Source organism: Lepisosteus platostomus, chromosome 23 (assembly GCF_059453375.1).
Source record: "Lepisosteus platostomus isolate fLepPlt1 chromosome 23, fLepPlt1.hap1, whole genome shotgun sequence".
In the NCBI taxonomy this organism is placed as follows: Eukaryota; Metazoa; Chordata; class Actinopteri; order Semionotiformes; family Lepisosteidae; genus Lepisosteus; species Lepisosteus platostomus.
In genome coordinates this window covers 5,133,073-5,153,799 of record NC_142633.1, presented here as the reverse complement: position 1 = coordinate 5,153,799, position 20,727 = coordinate 5,133,073, and the positions used below count along the sequence as shown (strand labels likewise).

General features: G+C 43.5%; 1 protein-coding gene and 1 long non-coding RNA gene across 9 annotated transcripts; one reads left to right on the top strand and one right to left on the bottom strand.

Moving 5' to 3' along the window:
* Nucleotides 1-7,761: 7,761 nt before the first annotated feature.
* On the top strand, nt 7,762-19,057 carry LOC148641893 (SUN domain-containing protein 2-like). Of its 8 annotated transcripts, none has more exons than XM_088617060.1 (16): nt 7,762-7,898; nt 8,892-8,994; nt 10,007-10,107; nt 10,629-10,659; nt 11,249-11,301; nt 12,011-12,087; nt 13,733-13,897; nt 14,115-14,192; nt 14,902-14,945; nt 15,850-16,000; nt 16,355-16,570; nt 16,890-16,974; nt 17,223-17,338; nt 17,614-17,781; nt 18,299-18,388; nt 18,854-19,057. In XM_088617060.1, the coding sequence occupies exons 2-16, from the start codon at nt 8,894-8,896 to the stop codon at nt 18,989-18,991; spliced, it is 1,614 nt and encodes a 537-aa protein (XP_088473186.1). In that variant the 5' UTR covers nt 7,762-7,898; nt 8,892-8,893; the 3' UTR covers nt 18,992-19,057. The 8 variants fall into 8 exon arrangements, with proteins under 8 accessions (XP_088473186.1, XP_088473189.1, XP_088473184.1 ...); XM_088617058.1 differs by having other exon boundaries at nt 7,797-7,898; nt 8,818-8,994; XM_088617059.1 differs by lacking the exon at nt 7,762-7,898 and adding an exon at nt 8,195-8,341.
* LOC148641892 (uncharacterized) lies at nt 11,982-20,345 on the bottom strand. The gene is made up of 3 exons (XR_015929577.1): nt 20,194-20,345; nt 13,695-13,783; nt 11,982-12,118 (listed from the first exon to the last, which is right to left on the bottom strand). It is a non-coding gene; the product is annotated as an uncharacterized LOC148641892 (long non-coding RNA).
* Nucleotides 20,346-20,727: the final 382 nt, after the last annotated feature.

Sequence of the window (20,727 nt, the reverse complement as noted above, 5' to 3'; positions counted from 1 at the left end):
CTCAGGAGGGTTTACAAACTTCAGATTTACAACCGTTTAGAAAACCATGGAAATAGAATTTCAGTTGGATCAACTGAACAGGTAACTTATGATATTAATTGCAATAAAAACATTCTGCAAATCCTGCAGCCTTCCAAACTTGGAGAGAAGAACAGAGGATGACCTTCTTTTTTGGATCTCCAGAAATAAACCTTCATCAAACTGTGAAATGCACACTAGGGTTCTTACAGATTATTCTGACATCGCCAGTGTGACTTACAGCAGCCATAAGAACAGCAGAAGAAAAAGTCACTGTCAATTCAGAAAAGGAGAAAGGAGGCAACAAAATCAAGTTCCTCATTTTTACTTACAGTGCTTTTCTCTTCCAGACTGCTTGCAAGAAGATTAAAACTTATTTTTTCCAGTTCTGCGGAAAAAAAATAAGTTGCAGATCCTCCTGTAGTTACCTGACCGTATCTCATCAGAAATCAATGGTACCACAGTACACAGATGAAAGGGACAGAGGACAGTGGTGCCTCTTGAACTTGACAAAGCCCCACTCACAGGGTTTTAAATCAAGCAGATTGAATTCAGGCAGGCTTTTCCCATTAGAGGATTATATGGGATTCATTTCACAACCATCCACCCTGCCCCCTCACTTCTGCCTTGTGCTGTATTTCTGACATTTATGGCACTGTGAGAGAATCATGGACTTGTCTTGGCAAAAATAGAGCATCTGTCTGCACTGAACAAAATCCACTTGCTGGCAATAAATTTCCTTGTTGCATGAAGATATACAGCCCTTCCAGCTGCACAATTATTATTTACACCCAAAATGTGGATCACTCTGCATTTCCTTTTGATTCACTTGATGCTCCATCAACTGCTCTCAGTTCACCTGTCTGTGATTAAAAAAATGAAAAACACCACAGCCACATAATATATCTTTAATTAAAAGATTTACTCTATAATTAAAGTTTAAAAATCTGTGTATCTGTGTTTACATCTGTTTAAATTGTATTTATACACAGATTTAAACATTCAAGAACAGAAAACAGAAATTGTCATTGCAGCACAGTTCCGGCAGTGTAAGATACACAAGTTGGAATTTCCCAGCAAACAAGAACTGTCCTGTGGCTCCAGCACAATGGAGATCAATCGCCTGTTGAAGTGTCCTGGTTCAACAAGCGCTCAGTCCCGTGGTATTTGTGGGAGTGTGGAACAAGCTACCCAGCCTTGCTGTTGAAGCCGATACTTTGGCTTCTCTTGAGAAAAAGCTGGATGAGATCCCCTGATTAATTAACTACTAACTAGCCAAGGGCCAAAACATTTCTTAAGTTCTCATGTTCTTAAACTAGATGATTTATATGAGCCCAATAGCTCCCTGTTTTTCATAATATCTATAATGTTTTTTTCTTTCCTATCCCACAAACACACCCCTTGCTGAAAAGGGGTGCAGAGGGTGTCGTCCACCAGGGCGGCTGTACGGACGAGTGTTCCTGACCAGGGGACCAGGTTCCAGCCACAGGGATGTGCACTGGTTAAACCCAGGTGCTTAGTACAGCTGGTGGGTGCTGTTCGGTGATCCAGCTGGAGCAAGTGGGGGCTGGACGTGAGGCGCAAGGAGACTGGGCCTCAGACAAAGAGCCGAACGCAGCCAGCACCGCTCTGCTGGGGTCCGAGGATGGGAAAAGCTGAGCTGCAGGGGCCACACCTTGCTGAGGCACAGCAGCGGATGGACGGGGATCTGGCCACAGAGCCCTGGAGCAGGCTGGCTGCACAGCAGTGCTGAAACTACCTCACACAGAGCTCCAGGGAGGGGCAAGCGCCAGCTTTAAGCCGATGTGTTGTTTTTGTTCTGCGGGATGTTTGTACAGTGTGAACTTTTTTAATGTAGAAAATAAGGTCCCACTGTCAATCCGTGAGAAACTCCCAGCTTGCTATCGGGCTGATAGCTGAGGATGTACTGGATGAGTCAAACCCACCCAGCATCAGCGGTGCCCCCCAATGCTCGGTGACCCAGTCCTCAAACCGGGGATGTCTGAGTGACAGGGTTCGATCTGTGCTCTGAAAGTGCACTTTTACTGGCAAAGCCTCCCTTTAATGCTCTTTACATTTCTAAGCGCAGTTCTAAGAGCAAGTTGTACCAATCAAATAAATAGCAACATTTACACTAATGAATGTGCAGCAAGACATTCCCTCCCCTCAGAAATACCTTTGGCCAGGACAGCTCTACATGTTGTCTCATCTGTCTAGGGGAAGTGGGGGTCATGTATGTGCAGTTTATGCAGCCAGACATGGGACTCATTTCTCATCCCGCCACACAGCTAGAAGGACATCAAACCCACAATGCCAGGAGGTTGCTGTGGACTTACACACTCTTAACCTTGAACACATACCTTATCATGAACGGCTCATCATGAAGGTAAGTTTATAAAGCCAGAGATTTCAGTCCAGGCTGCAAAGCTGGGTGGGTGATCACCATTTTTGAGAATCTTTCCATTTCTTTCACTGATTACTAGACTGGGGGAATGGATCCGGTGAAGGTTTCTTAAGGAGAAGGAAGACACTAACAAGGGTACTGTCCTCATGATCCAGATGAGCAACTTGGAGCTCTTCTAAGACCTGCATGTGTTCTTCAGAGTTTGCAGTGCCTTTCAGGAATTCTCAACTGCAGATGCACAACCTAGTGAACTAAAGATAGGTGTAATCAAATAATTTTCAACTAATGTAGATACCTTGGAGAGGTTTAAAAGGAGGGTCTGTAGAGAATGAATTACGCCTGAAAGAAATTTATCTGTATGTCATCAGCACACAGCGACTAAAGGGAGACTTGTTAAGCTCTTTACAATATTAAAATGAATAAATAAGGTTGACTGCAGCAGCTAATTCTAAATGGAATTTGTCCTGAAAAATGCAGTGGACATAAATTATTATTGCGCAAAATCAGATTTAAACCAAAAATAGAATTTGGAAACAGCCTTTTTCATACACAGAAAGTGATTCATATTTGTTAGGTTCTGTTTGTTGGATACCAAAAGGATACCAAATTGTCTTTTGTCAGGTCTTTTCCTTCCCTGTGTCCATTTTACATTCCTTAGCACACAGGATTCTGTCTAGTCTATTTTGGGTAATGTGCCACACTAGTTTTTCAGAGTTAAAGTGTTTTCTGTTTCTTCTTTTGCATGAATCTGTTAATTAAAGTATTTGACTCATACACACACACATATACTATAGATATAGAACCTTGGTATGTGAACCCAAAGAGCAGGATAATTTGTAGCCGATTATGTTTCCTAGCAACATTAAGGCTGCAAGGACAATTTTTCCCTACAAGTTCTTCATATCTCCCAGAGCCACCAGCGCACCCACAGACCAGAGAAGACAGCATTACTACATAACTGTAGTAGTAATGTTTATTGCTCTTCAGCTACAATCAGTTACTGGTTATCTACTTCCCTAAAGACAACAAAAAAAGAAGTATTCCCATGAGTGAGACACTTGCACTCACAGACACACATGAATCCTCATGGACCCCCAGTTACGCAAAACTTAATGTCTCAAAAGTCCAGCGTTGCTATTCTCCTCGAGCACCCTGACATGCCTCCTTCAGCCACAGCGAAGAAACTCTGTGTAGTTTTATGATGATCTCAGGCATCCACATCAGTCTCCACAGATTCAAACAATGTGGTCTATTATGCCCACATTGGAACAGGCCTACCCCATTTTCTCCAAGTCCAAGTCCAGTATCAGGTAGGGAGGGAGGACTATGATGCCAAACGCTCTCTGCAGATCAACCCTCGGACATTCGAGTCCTCTCCCGTGTCCACTAGTGTAATCCATGTGCCCCCAAATTCTGCTCTTCTCCTCCTCTGAGTCCTCCCTACCGAGGCCTTAAAAAGCATCTCCCTGGCCGGGGCTCAGGACTCGTTATGAGCGGTGAGGGTGTCCTTGTCCAGTCATGGGGTGTAGGCAGAGCTGACAGCTGGGGGTCAATTAACGAACTGACTGCAGAGTACCAATTGTCCTGGAGCTCTGCCCACTCTGCCCCAGGTCCAGTCCGCACGCCTCACCATGCCAGCCCTTTCTGTGTGGTTATTGAGTGACACTCAGTCTGTGTTGATTGGCACCTGCCCCATTATGTGAAGGATTTGTTAAGAGGGAGAAAACAGACATCAAAAACTTCAAGTCAGTACAGTCCCTGACAACTGTCACCCACTTTAGTCACTCTGTGACATTTTGCTGTCTTGGAAAACAATCTTATTTCCTCAAAGGTTTTTACTGACATTGTGCTTAAATATGCGCTTGACTTAAAGTCAAGACAAAATGTCTTGGGATCACAGAATGCTGAAATGAGTTCAGAATCACTCTGAATCAGACCATCTGTCAGAAATTAGAAGTCAGAATCAGAACCAAGAAAAGCACAGAGTTGAGAAGGGGAAGACAGACACCTGAGTTAGATGCTATTACAGTATCACTTTGAGGATGCATAGTGACAAAGCAGTGATCCAGCAATTATTTCACCCTCACCTCACCACTCACCACTGGCAGCCCACTGAAACTCAGCAGGTGTGAGCCTGGTCTGTACCTGGATGGGAGACCTCCTGGGAAAAACTAAGGTTGCTGGAGGAAGAGGTGTTAGTGGGGTCAGCAAGGGGTGCTCACCCTGCAGTCTGTGTGGGACCTAATACCCCAGTATAGTGAAGGGGACACTATACTGTAAAAAGGCACTGTCCTTCAGATGAGATGTAAATCCGAGATCCTGACTCTCTGTGGTCATTAAAAATCCCAGGATGTTTCTCGAAAAGAGTAGGGGTGTAACCCTGGCGTCCTGGCCAAATTTCCCATTGGCCCTTACCAATCATGGCCTCCTAATAATCCCCATCTTTGAACTGGCTTCATGACTCTGTTCTCCTCCCCACTGAGAGCTGGTGTGTGGTGACTGCCATTGCATCATCCAGGTGGGGCTGCACACTGGTGGTGGTGGAGATCCCCATTATCTGTAAAGCACTTTGAGTGGAGTGTCCTGAAATGTGCTATTTAAGTGTAAGGAATTAATAGTATTATCCTCCCCTATATTCCCAAGTTGTGTCAGTGAAGGAGAGGCAGGAGAACAGAGTTTCAGGCCCAGCAGGGTTTATTGGCCTCTTCTGATTAACAGGTGTGTGTGTGCTGGTCTTGGAAAGGGGTGAAACCAGCAACCAGGAGAGAGAGTGCAGCAGCAGCTACTGTAGCACTCCATGAAGTAGAAAGAGAAAGCCACAGGATGCTAAAAGCACAATACACATTAGATGAGTATCTGACCAGGGTAAGAAACAGCAGGGAGAAACAGACACTGACAAAGTCCAGGCTCAGTGACCAGAGTCTGGCCATGGAAACTGAGCCACTCAGCTGGACCTGGCTGCCCAGAGAGGACAGGCTGTGCTCCTGCTGCCAGCAGGGAGAAGTAGAGCTGGAGCTGCAATTTCCTGCTGCACTGCAAGAAAAATTCTGGGATTAGACAAACATTCTTCTCTAAAATAATGAACGAATCCCAGAATTCCAGCTCTTACAATATGATACACTTTATTAATCCTCAAGGCGGATGCCAAAATCAGAAAAGCTTCAGTTTTACTGTGGGAAGGAAATCAAAAGAGATGCAGAGCAGTATGTGATCCCCTGTCCCAGCAAGTGGAGTAGACAGAGTCTGTCTTACAATAATGTAAATGTCCAATAATATATTTGTACTATTAATGTCTGTAAATGGGTAAATTGTATTTACTTTGGCAACACTGTGATTAACCAGTCATGCCAATAAAGCCCTGTGAATTTGAATTTGAAGGGATCCTCCCCGCTTTTTATGAGGAGAGAGAAGGGGGGGTTGAGTGCGTTTGGAAAAGGTAGCAGGTGAGGGGTCAGAGAGCTGTTTAACAGTCCAGTCCCAGGGGTGAACGGTACAGTAATCTGAGATACCCTCTGCTCTTATGAGTAGTGTTAGAGAAAGTTACCTTTAAATGGTAATCCATCACAAGTTATTTATGTAAGGGATTACTTTCTGAAAATTCAACTGAAATTGGGGGAAATTGCTTTGAACAGGTAATGTCTTACTTATAATGTCACACACTATATGGATCAGGGTAAGTAATGACATTAAAATTGCTTTCTCTTACCCATGTAACTTAAAACTGTAATGGATAACTTTTTTAAAGTAACTCTGCTTTAACTAACTCCATCTATTTTCTAACTGCGTCTTCTAATTCCATTTTACGGGAGAGCTGGAGTCAGCAAAAAACAGGCACAAGGCAGGGTACAGCCAGGACAGGATGCCAGTCCATTACAGGGCAGATACACAGACAAAACCACACAAACACTCTCGCAACAAGGCCAGTTTTCCCAGAAGCCAATTAACCTGCCAGCATGTTTTTGGACTATGGGAGAAAACAGGAGCACCAGAGCACACCTCAGGCTGGGGGACACCCATGTAAATCCATTCTGATCAACCATACAATGATGCAGACTACTGATATATTGTCTACGATATGAATATAATTTTTTGACAAAGGCACAAAATCTAAAAGTCTACTATAAGTATAACCCAAAACAAGACGTTTAAGAAGCAAAATAGCCATTGTTCAGTTTTGTATATATGCAAATAAAAAAAATCGCACAGATTAACCATCTTCGTCGTTTCAGAGTGTTCAGAAGAAGCTTTGAATTAATAATAAGGTTGTCATTTAAAGCTGCACTAAAACGCGCGCGGTGCAGTACTGCCATCTTCCAGTGTTTTCAGAAATTGTTATGAGAAGACTAAAGCGACTAATTTCTTTTTTCAACCGTTGTGATTTCGAAAAATGTTGTCTTTCTTTGAATATATTTTATATTTAGGAATCCCCATATCTCATCACCATTTTGATCAGTCCTTACACCCCAACCAAAACTGCTTCTAGTTTTATGAACATTATTGAGGTACATATTGACGAATTAACAATCAATGGGATTCAATAGTTCTGCTATACGCGTTACAGTTTAACAAAACCGAAAAACCTACAGAATTAAAGACATTCACAAAGTCCAATTTCCCATGAAGAAGACTGTACCCTTCAGTCCATATTTAATAACGTCTTTAAGAATGTTACCTGGTTTTACTCTTCGTATTTTTTTAATTGTCCCCGTATAAAATTAGTTCAATACCAGATACAGTTCAAAGCAGGATTAAACTCTTGTTTTATACATTAATTTAGTAAAATGACAAACTAACCAAATGTAGGACTTTGGGTATACAGTACTGTATTTGAACGTGCTGTAAAACACTCAAAATCGTCGGGTCCTATGTAATCTACAAAATGCCTAAACGCTGAAATCTTAACCGCTGAATGTGTGGAAATTTAAGAACTTAAGGGCTTTGCAATAGGTCCCATTGTCCTTAAGTATTCAGCATAGCCAATATTGCAAGTCATTATTGAGTAATGACAACTCTTTTAATAACCGGAATCACATCTATATACTGTACATTGATTTAAGGAAATTCGGCAACACTACAATAGGTTTCATTTTATTTCTAGAGCTAAGAAAGTCCCTTAAAATAATTTCCGAAAATACAGTGGAGAGTTATTTTTGAATAGTAATTGGGCCTCCACTTGAAATTAAAATACACTGACCACCTATTGAAATGCATTATTAAGTTTTCACATCAGAAATACCGGTCGTCAACCTTAACCTGGGTATTTTCTGTTGCGGGGAAAATATCGCTGCAGATAGCCCTGTAATGCCGATTGTGATATATCGTGACGAAAGAGGTAACGTCATAAAAGAGCAAAACATTATCATCGATATTATCTGTTTTTTTCCGCATTATCTTGACTATATCCAGTACCCTTTTTTCTTATAAAACCTGTGTTTTAATTACATTTTGTGGATCGCTTTCTTTCCTGGACAGTCCGGTAGGGAAACCAGCTCTGATTGGACAATTACATTTATGTTCACTCAACTAATGATATTTTAATAAAGATTAAATTTAGTAGAACATTTTTTTCAGATTAGAAGTTTGGATTGATTTTATCCACGCTGAATAACGATATTGTAGTGGTATCACGGTCTGATACAGTTTTGTGCAAATGCAGGAACTTTAGTCTGTTAAGTTATGTTCTGCATATTAGTATTAGTAGTGTTAATAATAATGTACTTTTTTAATTGCATACAAAGCCAATTCGAACTGAGGTCGTATTGGACGGTCGAGCACGTTGTGCTGGTTAGATTGTGATGTGCGATGATGTCATAAACCATTAAACGTCACTTCGCGATGTTCGAAGATTCTTCTGTCTCTAACGGATAAATGTCAACATCCAGTGGCTCGTTCGCCGAGACAGGACAAGGAGCGCGCTAGGTAAATCAGCAGAGGGTTTCATTTTGATTTGGGAAACGTAAAATCTAGTAGAATGGGGATGTTGCGATATGTCCACATTCTTAAAAATTCTGTCATCTTTAACCGTTTTTTCTTATATGCTTGTTTTTTTGTCCGATCTCCAATCCATAAATATGCGTGGAAATACATTACTCTTTTGACACAATGGTATGCAGTTAGTGTAAAAACTTCGTAACTTAATTAAAGGCACCTTTAAATTCAAAACAGGTTTGCATGTAAGTTATTCTGCTGTCAGCTAAACAATACCAGACACAACAATTACGATAAATCTATACTTCGTAAAGGTATTAATTCTCGTATCCCCTCTGTCTTCACCGAGTCTTCCGTTTAAAGGTAATTGCACCTAATGCATTATTTTGCAGTTCAACGACACCTTACCTGTGCTGTTCAGTTATTTTTAATATTTAACATTAACCTCGAGCTCTTTGTCATTTCAGATAGTGGTGATACAGGAGCTGGTCCGGTGTTCTCTGTCTCTAACGGTGCTCTAACCCTGTCTCCCCTCCCGCAGGGATGTCGAGGCGCAGCCAGAGGTTAAGAACAGGGTCGGAGGATGAAGCTTCCTTTGGGATCCCCACTTACAGCCAGGTCTCCTACAGAGAGACGCCTGTCAGGTACCCCCGATTCCCTGCCAGTGTACTGAATCCTGTTGAGACTGGGCTGGATCACAGTCCGAGGAAGCTGCAGGGTCTTGCAGGTGGCGATACTGGAGGCGCAGAGACTCCACATGGCCATGTGTCTGTGGGTGCACCTCTCTCGCTCCCCGTGTGTCACCAGCAGTGATGTGAATCCAGATGGGCACGAGGTGGTCGTGGCCCTGGAGTGTGGAGACTCACAGGTGATGCCAGGCTTGCTGGGGGCGCAGCCTTGATTAGTGCCCCCTGGTGGGCCAAGGGAGGGCAATCGCTTGACCTGGGATCCCATCCTCCCCTCCGAACAGGCATCTAACCCAGAGAAATATCCCTCTGCCCCTGAGTTGAATAGAAAATGGCCCAAAACAGCAGCCCATACCACAACCCATGTAAATGTCATTGGAAATAAAATAAATACACATTATGATCCTTTCAAGTAATTTATCTTCTAGAGGTCCTGGAGATTTTCACCCTCCTTGTGTCTGTCAGCCCAGTTCAGTGTCTCAGGCTCTCTGTGTCTGTCAGCCCAGTGCAGTGTCTCTCTCTGTCTCTCTCTGTGTCTGTCAGCCCAGTGCAGTCTGTCTGTCTCTCTGTGTCTGTCAGCCCAGTGCAGTGTTTCTCTGTCTCTCTCTGTGTCTGTCAGCCCAGTGCAGTGCTTCTGTCTCTCTGTGTCTGTCAGCCCAGTGCAGTGTATCTGTCTGTCTCTCTCTGTGTCTGTCAGTCCAGTGCAGTGTCTTTATCTCTCTGTTTGTCAGCCCAGTGCAGTGTCTCTGTCTCTCTGTGTCTGTCAGCCCAGTGCAGTGTCTCTCTCTGTCTCTCTCTGTCTGTCAGCCCAGTGTAGTGTGTCTCTCTGTCCCCCTGTGTCTCTCTGCCCAGTGCAGTGTCTCTGTCCGTCTCTCCCTGTGTCTGCCAGCCCAGTGCAGTGTCTCTCTCTGTCTCTCCCTGTGCCTGTCAGCCCAGTGCAGTTTGTGTCAGTGTTTCTTCTGTGATGCAGGATCTTCAAGAAGAGGAGGGGTGTGCGTGTCAGGGGTCATGCACCTGTATGTACCTGCAGTGATTCTGAGGAGCCAGTCAGGGCCACCACATCAGCCAGTGGTGGGTTTGTCTTGCCTTTGCTCTGTTGATAGATTAATGCCTCTCATTCACTAGACAGGTGACATTTTTATACAGTGTTGTTCAGGTGTGATTTGTTTTTTACATTTTGCTTTTTTCTAAGGCCCACGATTATTTTTTTAGGGTAAAAAAAAAGAAATGCAGTCAAAAGGCTGGTGACATTAATCTTTTCTGTTTTCTTTTGATGAAATTCTAAATAGTTAAAATTTCCATTGAAGAACACACCACATTATGCCTCTAGTATATTCCATAAAAATAAATAAAATATTTCCAGTTTTGCACTTCTAATAGTAGTTTTAAACTTAATTATTATTGCTCTGACTCATTATAGCCAATAAATGTATATGAAATATTCTCAAGACCGGAATCACACTAGAATCTGTGAACTCTTCCAGCACCAAATCCTTAAAACCACAAGGAGCTCAGGCCTAGTAAATTCTCAACAACAGATCCAGTCTAGCTCAGATATTCTGTTTTTTAACCTCTTTCTCCCCCTCTTACAGCACAAGTTGCACAACCTGCTGTGCAGTCCAGGTAAGCAAACCCAGTGTCTGTGTGTCCTGTAACTGTTCTGTAAAACACCACAATAGATCCCAATCTGTTAAAGAGGTATAGCAGGGTCTTGGTGCATATGTGATGGTGTGTTTGAAGTTGTGTTGGCATGGTTATACTCCTGTCCATCCAGCCTGTGCATCATTCTTTGCTGCTGTATTTTTCTGTGCATCCGTCCTTCAGATGAGACGTAAAACTGAGGTCCTGACTCTCTGTGGTCGTTAAAAATCCCAGGGTGTAACCCTGGCGTCCTGGCCAAATTTCCCATTTGCCCTTACCAATCATGGCCTCCTAATAATCCCGATCTATGAACTGGCTTCGTTACTCTGCTCTCCTCCCCACTGAGAGCTGGTGTGTGGTGAGCGTTCTGGTGCACTATGGCTGCCGTCGCATCATCCAGGTGGGGCTGCACATTGGTGGTGGTGGAGGGGAGTCCCCATTACCTGTAAAGCACTTTGAGTGGAGTGTCCAGAAAAAGCACTATATAAGTGTATATAAACAACAATTATTATTATTATTATTATTATTATTATTATTATTATTATTATTATTATTATCTGTCTCCTCACAGCTCTGTGAAAAAGATGCTTCTTCTGTTTGTTCTTCTGGTATTATTGGCCGTTGGTAAGTGGTCATGCTGAATTTTTGTAACTATTACAATGTAGTTTTTCTTTATGTGACTGTGTTTGTTTCTTAGCTCATGAAAGAAATAGGAGCTTATCGTCTGCAACCGCATTTTTACTACTGTGGTATTTCCGTAGGAGTTTGGTTTATCATAAGAAGCACCTTTGTGAAAGTATTTGTCATCAGACCAAGTCCAGTGCAACATTAGAATAGCACATTTGTATATTCAGCGATGTACCTTGTAGCATACAGACTATGCAATTCATTAAAACATTTGACTAATAATACTTCATTCAGTTAATACCTATATCAGAGGCAATATTAAAATCCAATAAACTGTAAAAAAGAACAACAATGCAAGGATATATAATGCAGAGGGGTGTAAAATAGGGATTTGGCAAATAAATAATTTAATATCAACTGTCAAAAAAAGGAACACAAAGACTGTTAACTGAAGAGTTACCAAAAACCTCGCAAGGCACAGGAGTGATAGCCGTAAATAAGCCAATCAAAAGGCAATGTGGTTCTCACTACTGTTTATCTAAGTTTATTTCATTAGTAGGAAAAGATCTATTTGCTTTGAATTATTATTTTTTTTGCTAGAGTAACTGTGATGCTTGTGTACGAGTGGCGTGTTTCCTCGGGGCGGCTTGTGTTGGGCACTGTTCTCCAACAGGGGTCTCAGTCTTCCCGTCTCTGTTCCTGGCAGGCGTTTGCTGTGGGTTTTATCCGCTCAGTGTTTCCTCCAGCTCAGCAGGTTCTCTGGCAGGCAGTGGAGGTGCCAAGGTAGGATGAGTGTCTCACACCCAGAATGACCCTGAATTACAGAAATCTTTACTTTTTGATGACCTGTTACAGTCTTTACCTAAGCAGTCTGAGAGAGCATCTGGGAGACACCTCTGTGCCTCCAGGTGTAAACCCAACAGACTCAGGAAATCTTTCATTCCCACTGCAAAAACACTCTTAAACAATGCAAAGTAACTACCTTGTCTCTTATCTCCTGTAACACTACTGTGTTCTCTTCCATTTTGGTGATGTCTATTTGTGTTGTGTTTGACTGTGCCATAAAACAAATTTCCCCCAGGGGACAATAAGGATTGAATTTAATTGAATTGAGTGAAGTATCTTTAGATACTTTATTGATCCCGTGAGGGAAATTGCAGTGCAACAGCAGCTTAACACAGTCAACACAAAACAGTGTAATGAATGATATAATAATAATAATACAAAACATACAATACAATCAGTACAGTGAGAAGTGCACTAAGAAGAGTTACTCACAGTCCAGAACATACATAGAACAAACCAGAACAGTACACAAAAAGTGTACTTTATCAACCTCGGTGATCTGAGCCACTGCCTTCTGATTCTAAGCCCAGACCAGCCTTCACTATTGCACTCTGCTGCCTTTTGATTGCCTACCAGAATCATTTAATGCTTCCTTTATGGTTATGTAACAAATGTAATCAGTTCAGTTCAGTTTATTGTCATATGCACAAGTGCAATTAAATGCTTATTTGCATGTATGCTCCAATACAAGACATTAAGGAAACACCAAAAATATCATCAGTAATCTGACGGAATCTGATGTTCGTGCCTTTATGCTCCTATAACGTTTACCAGAGGGAAGGGGGGAGAAAAATGAGAAGCCAGGATGACTGGTGTCCTTAGCGATACTTCCAGCCTTCCTGAGGCAGCGAGTTGTAAAAATGTCTGTAAATATGCTGAGAAAGAAACTAGAGTAAGAACACTACAGTGAAGTAGAATACTCAATCCAGGCCAATAAAGTCACATACATCAATTATACTTTATTCATGCCGTTTTAATGAGTGCAGGGACTAAGCCAATGGACATTAAAAAACTCAGGTTCTAGAATTAAGAATTAAGTGTTTAATTGAGCATTTTCAGATATAAATGCAACAATATATAACAAAATAACCTTGAAATAAATGTTTACGTTAAATCTTAAATCTGAGTAACTACATATTAACTCTAATATTAGTTTAAATAATAACTCTAATATTAGTTTAATATTAAACTAAATATTTAACTCTAAATATAAATCTGAGGTTTCCCATGTAAAAGAATGCTGCATATTTGGACGTTATTTCAGCATTATTTACGTGGAGGGGATGGATCGTGGGCTTGGAACAGACAGCAGCAAGGCAGTTCAGTTTCAGCCTGACAACATAGCACAATCCAGAGACCTTGCAAGGTGTCACAGTAGAAAAATATGCAGTATAAATGATATCTTCTTTCTATGTGCCAATAAATCACACATGCACAGGCCTGCCTGAGCTTTGTGTTTGTGCTGCCGCCTCCTGGTTCTAAAAGGAACTGCACTGGTTAGGTACTATAGGTACTGCTTTGAATGGATGAGGTCTTTCATTCACCTTCCTTCTTCACTGTCTGTTCCCCTCTGTCTTGGCAGCACCCTGAAGTCCTGACGCGTCTGTCAGCTCTGGAGTTGGAAGTGCAGAGGCTGAAGAGAGAGGGGGGGCATGAGAAACAGAGGGAGGGAGGACTGAAGGGGACACAAGCACCTGAAGTTGCCTACCTTGGGGTCTCCGAGACTGAAAAATGGGGGAGAATCCAGGTACCCCGTTGGGGCAGCACAGTCATGTGAATATGGAAGGGGAAGGGGGATCTTAGGATGAGCAAAGTATTAACAGTCCTGCCTCCTTTTCCAGTTACATTTGATGACTGTAATGTGTTTTTATTGGCCCAGTCAGAAATACAGTTTAACAAGCACCCATCTCCCGTGTCAAAATGTTCCCAGGTGGTAGTGTTTTGAGCTCGTTTCTTTGTTGCAGAAAGAGATCGCACTGCTGAAAGAAGAAGGAGAGAGGAGATGGACTGACATAATCAAATCATTTCACCATGTATCTGAGGTACCACGCACTCAAAAACCCAGACTAGCTTGTCACAGAATGTAATCAGCATGCCCTCCAGAATATCTCTGGATTGGAAATCTGTTTCATTTGCAACTGCAGGCTAATTAACACTTCCATCATTAATTGTGCAGATGATGTGCACGGCTCAGGAAATACACACAAGTGCAAACATGCACCTAGGGTATTGCATGTTTGCATATGCAATCAGTAACACTGGTGGCATCCTTTATGAAACACTTTGTATTTTAAGAAAAGATTATTGAATGGGGGCACCAGGTGGTGCAGTGGTCAGCATTGCTGCCTCACAGCGCTGGGCCCTGGGTTTAATTCCAGGCCTGGGCTACTGTCTTTGTGGAGTTTGTATGGTCTCCCTGTGTTTGTGTGGGTTTCCACCAGGTGTTCCATTCCAAAGATATATTGGTAGCTTAATTGGCTCCTGGGATAATTGGCCCTGGTGTGTCTATGTGTATGTGGCAGTGTTTGTGTTTTGTGTGCCCTGCAATGGACTGGCACCCTGCCCGGGGTGTATCCTGCCTTGCACCTGTTGCTTGCTGGGATAGACTCCAGCTCCCCTGTAACCCTCTATTGAATAAAGCAGTGAGAAAATGAATAGATGCATATTAACATTGCAAGAGAATGCCTGTGTAAGCATAAAATTAATGAGCTCTTATCACCCATTTCTTCTTTTGACTTGCCTTTCCTTCAGGAATGGGAAGCTGACTTGTTGGCCATGAAAACTGCTTTGAAAAGGTAAGAGAATGTTCACTAATCCTGTTTTGTCGGGGCTGAATGCATTCTGTATTACTCCTGAGACTGGTGTGGTCTTATACCCCTGATACCTACCTTAGACTGGAACCTCCAGTCATTAGTCCACTGGTCTGTGGATGTAGTGGTAAGTGGTTTAATAGCCGGTGGGTTGTGGGTCCGAGTCCCTGCTGCAGACACTGCTGTTGCACCTTGAGTGAGGTACTGTACCCCAGTGGCTCCAGTCCACCCAGCACTATGAGTGTGGACCAGCATTGCTGGGTGGGAGTGATCCCTGTGACGGACCAGTGTCCTGTCCAGTGAGAGGGAGGGAGTCACAAGCTCTCTGGTCCTCTTAAAACAACAGAAACCATGGATGAGCTCTTTGCCAGTGAGCCACTGTGGCCCTGGTATGGAAACTATTTGAAATGTTGTGATTTCCATGCAAGCTTCTCACCACCTTGAGCTTTTAGATGAGCTTTAAGACAAGAAGGTTTAAAGTCTGAATTATATTAAAGGGAATTAAGAGCAACAGCAAGAGACGACACTTCCCTCAGTTATTTTTAGTTCTACATTTCTGGTTAGACATCAGTAAAACAAATTCCTGCTTTCACCCCTACCCAAAAAGAAAGGAATAAGAACTCCCAACCCTGAGACCTCGTTCACTCCAGTCCATCTAAAATCCGTAAATGACAAAATGTGTAACTTAAAAAGATGCCAAAATTTGTGAATAATTTTACAATTAATAGATTCCGGGGGAATGAAAATGTGCCACAGTATAGTCCATAATATCCAAGAAAAACAGCTCAGGGGGAGTAACTAAGAGTCCGTAATTTCAGTTCCCAGTCCAAAGCCTGCCGGTCGGTCAGTCACAGCTGTTGTGGTGACTCCTGTTGTCTGCTGTCTTTAGTGTGCAGTCCGGGAGCAACCGCCCTGCCCTGGCGGGACTCTCTCGACTGGAAGAGAGTCTGACCGCACTACGGCACAAATTCAGCGCACTGCGCACTGACCACTGCTCTCAGAAGGACCGACTGGACTTGCTGGAAAGCCTGAAAAGCCAGGTACTAATTTACTGAAACATACAGAATCCTACAGCAGGTGAAGTGGAAGGAATTGTTTATCATCATTTCGACCAAAGCTTTCCATTTGACATAGCTGCTGCACAGGCCCAGATACAATTATCTTCACTAACTCACACTATGGCAGTGACAGTAGATGCAAGTTTGTTAGCTTTATCTTTGATGAAATGGACTTTGATTATAAATCAGTCTCCCTGTCTTCTTGTTCCTCTGTCCTCTTTTCCTACTGCCCGTTTACTTGCTCTCCTCTTGTGCCTCTCTCTCCGTGTCACTCAATCATTCTCTCTCTCTGCTTCTCTTTGCTCTGTCTTTGGCCTCTTTCTCACTGCCTTGCAGATGCGCTCAGAGCTGGTAGAGTATCTGGTGCAGTACCGCTCCAGCCCAAAGGAGGGCGATGTGCCCCTGGTGCTGAGTCCTGAGCTGCAGAAAGAGCTGCAGGAATTGGAGCAGAAGATTTTGGCCAGGATGGTGCAAGGGGAAGGGCAGGAGTGGGCGTGGCACAGTGTGGACAAGATTTTGGAGAGTGAGGACATCACTGCAGTTACACTGCAGGTTGGTCAGAGTGACTGAGAGTCTGATTGTTTCGGTCCAGATGAGCTCCATTTTGCAAAATAACGTTGAACTGCAAAAATATTAATGATCATTTTTCTTACCTTTGATGGATCTTCCTAGTTCTCCCTCCTTTGCAAATTGAGTTTTAGAAAATATAGAGAATATTTTAAAGCAGAACAGTAAATTGTCCCTCTGTGTTAAAATGTGGGTCTGTTTTCCCCACTTGTCTGTTTCTATTTCTTCATATGTTTAAGGATGGGTTGTCTCCTCTCTCTGTGCTTGTGCCTCATGAACTGCAGTGCTTATCTCTCTGACCCAGGATGTCCATGCAATCACTGAAAGAGCGCTCAAGGAATTCAGAGCCGACAACATTGGATTGGCGGATTATGCTCTCGAATCTGCAGGTAACAAGAATTCAGCAAATTAAGTTCCTGTTAATTAGCACTTCCAAAAGCTAGTGTGGGGAGGACAGAAATAAAATCAGCTTGAGCTCCTGGGTATGTGCTTTCAGTCTGATTGGCACTCTTATGCCTGCAGCTTCTTTTTCTTTGATTTGCTGTCACCAAGTCCCCATATACCTGGAAGAAACTCCATGTCTCCATGTCTTCAAGCATGCCTCACACTGTGCTGGGTACTGCTGTCTTTATCCCAGGTGGCAGTATCATAAGCACTCCTGGAACCGAGACGTATGAGGCCAAGGTGTCAGTATTCAGCCTGTTTGGTGTTACCATCTGGTTAAACACCCAGACTCCCCGGTCCCTCATACAGGTGAGGCTGTAAAACTAGGGGGCACCTCTGCTCCTGGGGACCCACAATCCAAATGCTTTCCTAGAGCACATTAGTGTTAAACAAAATTGAAACCCCTGCAGATTTCCAGGACTGGATTGGGCTGTACCTGTAGTTTCGAGAATACTCCTTTGTACTGGGGTTGTATTCTGCAGTTGAGCAGGCTTTTGCTGAAATTGTCCCGGAGCTGAAGTGTCGCTTACACTGTTAATACCTTTTAACTGTCTGTCCCCTCGATCCCCCTTTTCCTCCCTCAGCCAGACGTCCATCCTGGGAAGTGCTGGGCTTTCCGGGGCTCTCAGGGATCTGTGATTATCCAGCTGATTGTGCCGATCCAGCCCACAGCTTTCACAATAGAGCACGTCCCAAAATCCGTGTCCCCACTGGGCCAGACTGACAGCGCTCCTCAAGACTTCACTGTATACGTGAGTAACAGTATTGTGTGACAGTGGAACTTCTCTTCATTTTCTAACCACATTTAACAGTTCAGGGTGGAGGGGGAGCTGGAGTTTATCCCAGCAAGCACCAGGCACATGGCAGGGTACACCCAGGATAGGATGTAGGTCACACACACACTCACACCAGGGCCAATGTTTCCCAGAAGTCAATTCACCTGCCAATATGTCTTTGGACCATTGGGAGAAACTGGAGCACCCAGAGGAAACATATGAGGAGAACATACAAACTCCACACAGATAGTATCCCAGGAATTGAACCCAGGGCCCCAGCTCTGCGAGGCAGCAATGTGCCAATGAAATATAAAATAAAACCCTGTACCTCACATTATAACACAATAACAGACTCTCTAACAAAACTAAAGGAGATAGTGTTGGCCGGTGGTCAGAGCTAAGAGACTTGTGGAAAGGCAAAATAAGTTACTTCTTGTACACACTACTTGTGGAGAGGGTGATTCGTGTGTGAAGGGATTTTCTCTCTCCACAGGGAATGAATGATGAAACGGAAGATGGGACTCTACTGGGAACCTTCACCTACGATAAACACGGCAGTCCCATCCAAACATTCACTATCTCGGTAAGACAGGAACCAAACTAGGACGCCCTTCAAACTGTGAGAGGTGCACATACTATACAGTGATAAAAGAACAACATCTTCACAAGAAACTGCCGATGCTTCAGCACGTGATGTTGTAGTGGCTGGTGTGCTTTGAAACACAGCCTTATCCTGTGATATAAGTAGTGATATAAGTCCCCCATTCCAGTGCAATGATCTGACCAGCTCTTTTCTCAGTAGATCAACCCCGCTCCCCAGCATCACGTACATCATGAAGGACTTGTTAGAGCTCGGGCTCACAGTGGAGTGCAATAGAAGCACCAAGGCTGCCTATTTCTAATCAGCATGTATGAGAGGCTAAAAGCCAGTGAGATGAAGAGCATGTCCCCCTAATGTGTTCTCTCAGACACAGATGACTGTGGGACTCAGTTAGCTCTGTGTTACAGGATTGCTGACCACTGCTAATCTCTCTCCCCTTGGCTATAGGAACCTGTGGCTGGGACATTCAAGCTGGTGAAGCTGGACATTTTCAGCAACTGGGGACACCCAGACTACACGTGTGTGTATCGCTTCCGGGTGCATGGAGAACTTCCCATAACTGCCACAGCCAGGGAGGGGGGGTGAACACAGTGGAGGCAAACCTGATTTTTTCCTCGCAAGACATTAAATAAATCCTGTTTTTTTAAAAAAACAACTAATCTGGAGAGTGGCTGGGTTTTCTCTCTAGGTGCGTGTCGTGTATCCCAGGGTGGAAGTGATCGTAATTTTATTTTCCTGCTCGTTCTTGTTGGTGTTCTGGCAGTTCAGCCAGTGGCTCGCTCTTCCTGCAGAGGCGATCTGGAGAGTCATGGTGACACAGCCCCCCAGGTGGGACCAGTTCCATCTCTCCTTCGTTATTCCTCTTAAGCTGCTAGTACGTGTTCCAGTGGTTCAGAGTCTTGCATTTGTAACATGACTATTAATATTTAACTAGGGTCACATTACCCTAACTGCCAACTCCTCAAATTTTCCAAATGCCAACATGGTTTTGGGGGTGTGAAAATGCAAATGACATCTTTCAGGCGTGACATTACTCTAAATGATGCTCTCCTCTGGGGGACTTCTAGGGGTTCCTAGGTAAGATGGCGGAGCTCTGTCTACTTCCCACAATTGGTTTTTCTGAACAAAACATAGGTGATATTTGTAGTTATTAATAGGAAAATGTGGAGCACACATCTACCACAGATATATTTCCAGCCCCTGTATCTGTTCTTGTCCCAGCTCTGCTTATTCAGTTTCATTCTGAGAGTCACACACTCCAGCCCCAAGCAGTTTAACACTTGAGGCTCTCCCAACTTGACAGTGCCTTAAAAAGCCCTTCTTACTGCATCTCCTTGAGAGTTCGAAGGACTTTTTCCTTCAACCATAAAGGAGAAATTACACCACGTTCTTTATTAGGGCTGCTGCGCTGTTCTTCCTTCTAATCTGGACAAAAGCCACAGTGAGCAAAGATCAAGTCTCAACGTCTCCAGCACTGGTTTCTGAACTAAACCAGAGGGCTAAAAACATGTCTAAGAAAATATTTACTTCCCTCACGCTGGTATTGACCAAAATGGATGTTCTTTTTATCGAGTTTGGGGAACAACATGTTGGAGACTACAGTGACCAGATGGAATTAAAATCAAATACACAAACAAGAAATTAAAAAAATACAAGCAGTTAGAATTTCAAATGTTCTGAGGACTAGCATGTACAGTATAGGCATAAGATATGTACAGCTCACAGCATTTCTTTTTATCAGAGACACAAGAAGAAAAATTAACCATGAAACATCACATTCTTCTGACCTGCAGTGCTCAGGGCCACTCCTCCACTCCTCCTTAATTCAATGAGCTTTTTCACTTCGATTTCCAGCTTTGCTGGGGATCGGAGACAAAACCCCAGTGTCACGAACAGTTCTTTCCGGGCCCTATGCGGACGACACGATCCGGAAGGTGAAGAATCAATAGGGGGAAAATATCATGCAGGAGTGGGTCAGGACACAGGGGGGCGTGTCCGAGGTGAGCAGGTGTCCAGGGGAAGTGAGTCCGGGGGCGAACAATCCAAGCATAAACCCAAAAGGGAAATCCAATACGGGAGGCAGAGTCCAAGACCAGGGGATACATCCAAAGTAATTAAAAACCAGAACCGGGTCGGGACCGGCAGGGCAGGGAATCAGGAACAGGAAACTAATACCATAACGGAGCCAGATGCGGCAGGACCCCGGGCTCTCACGAAACGGGATTCAATGAGAAGCCTCGGGCAAACGCCTGCATCTGGCTTTAAAGGTGGAACTAAAGAAGGGCTGGAATAAAGAACAGGTGTGGGGAATGGGACAGAAC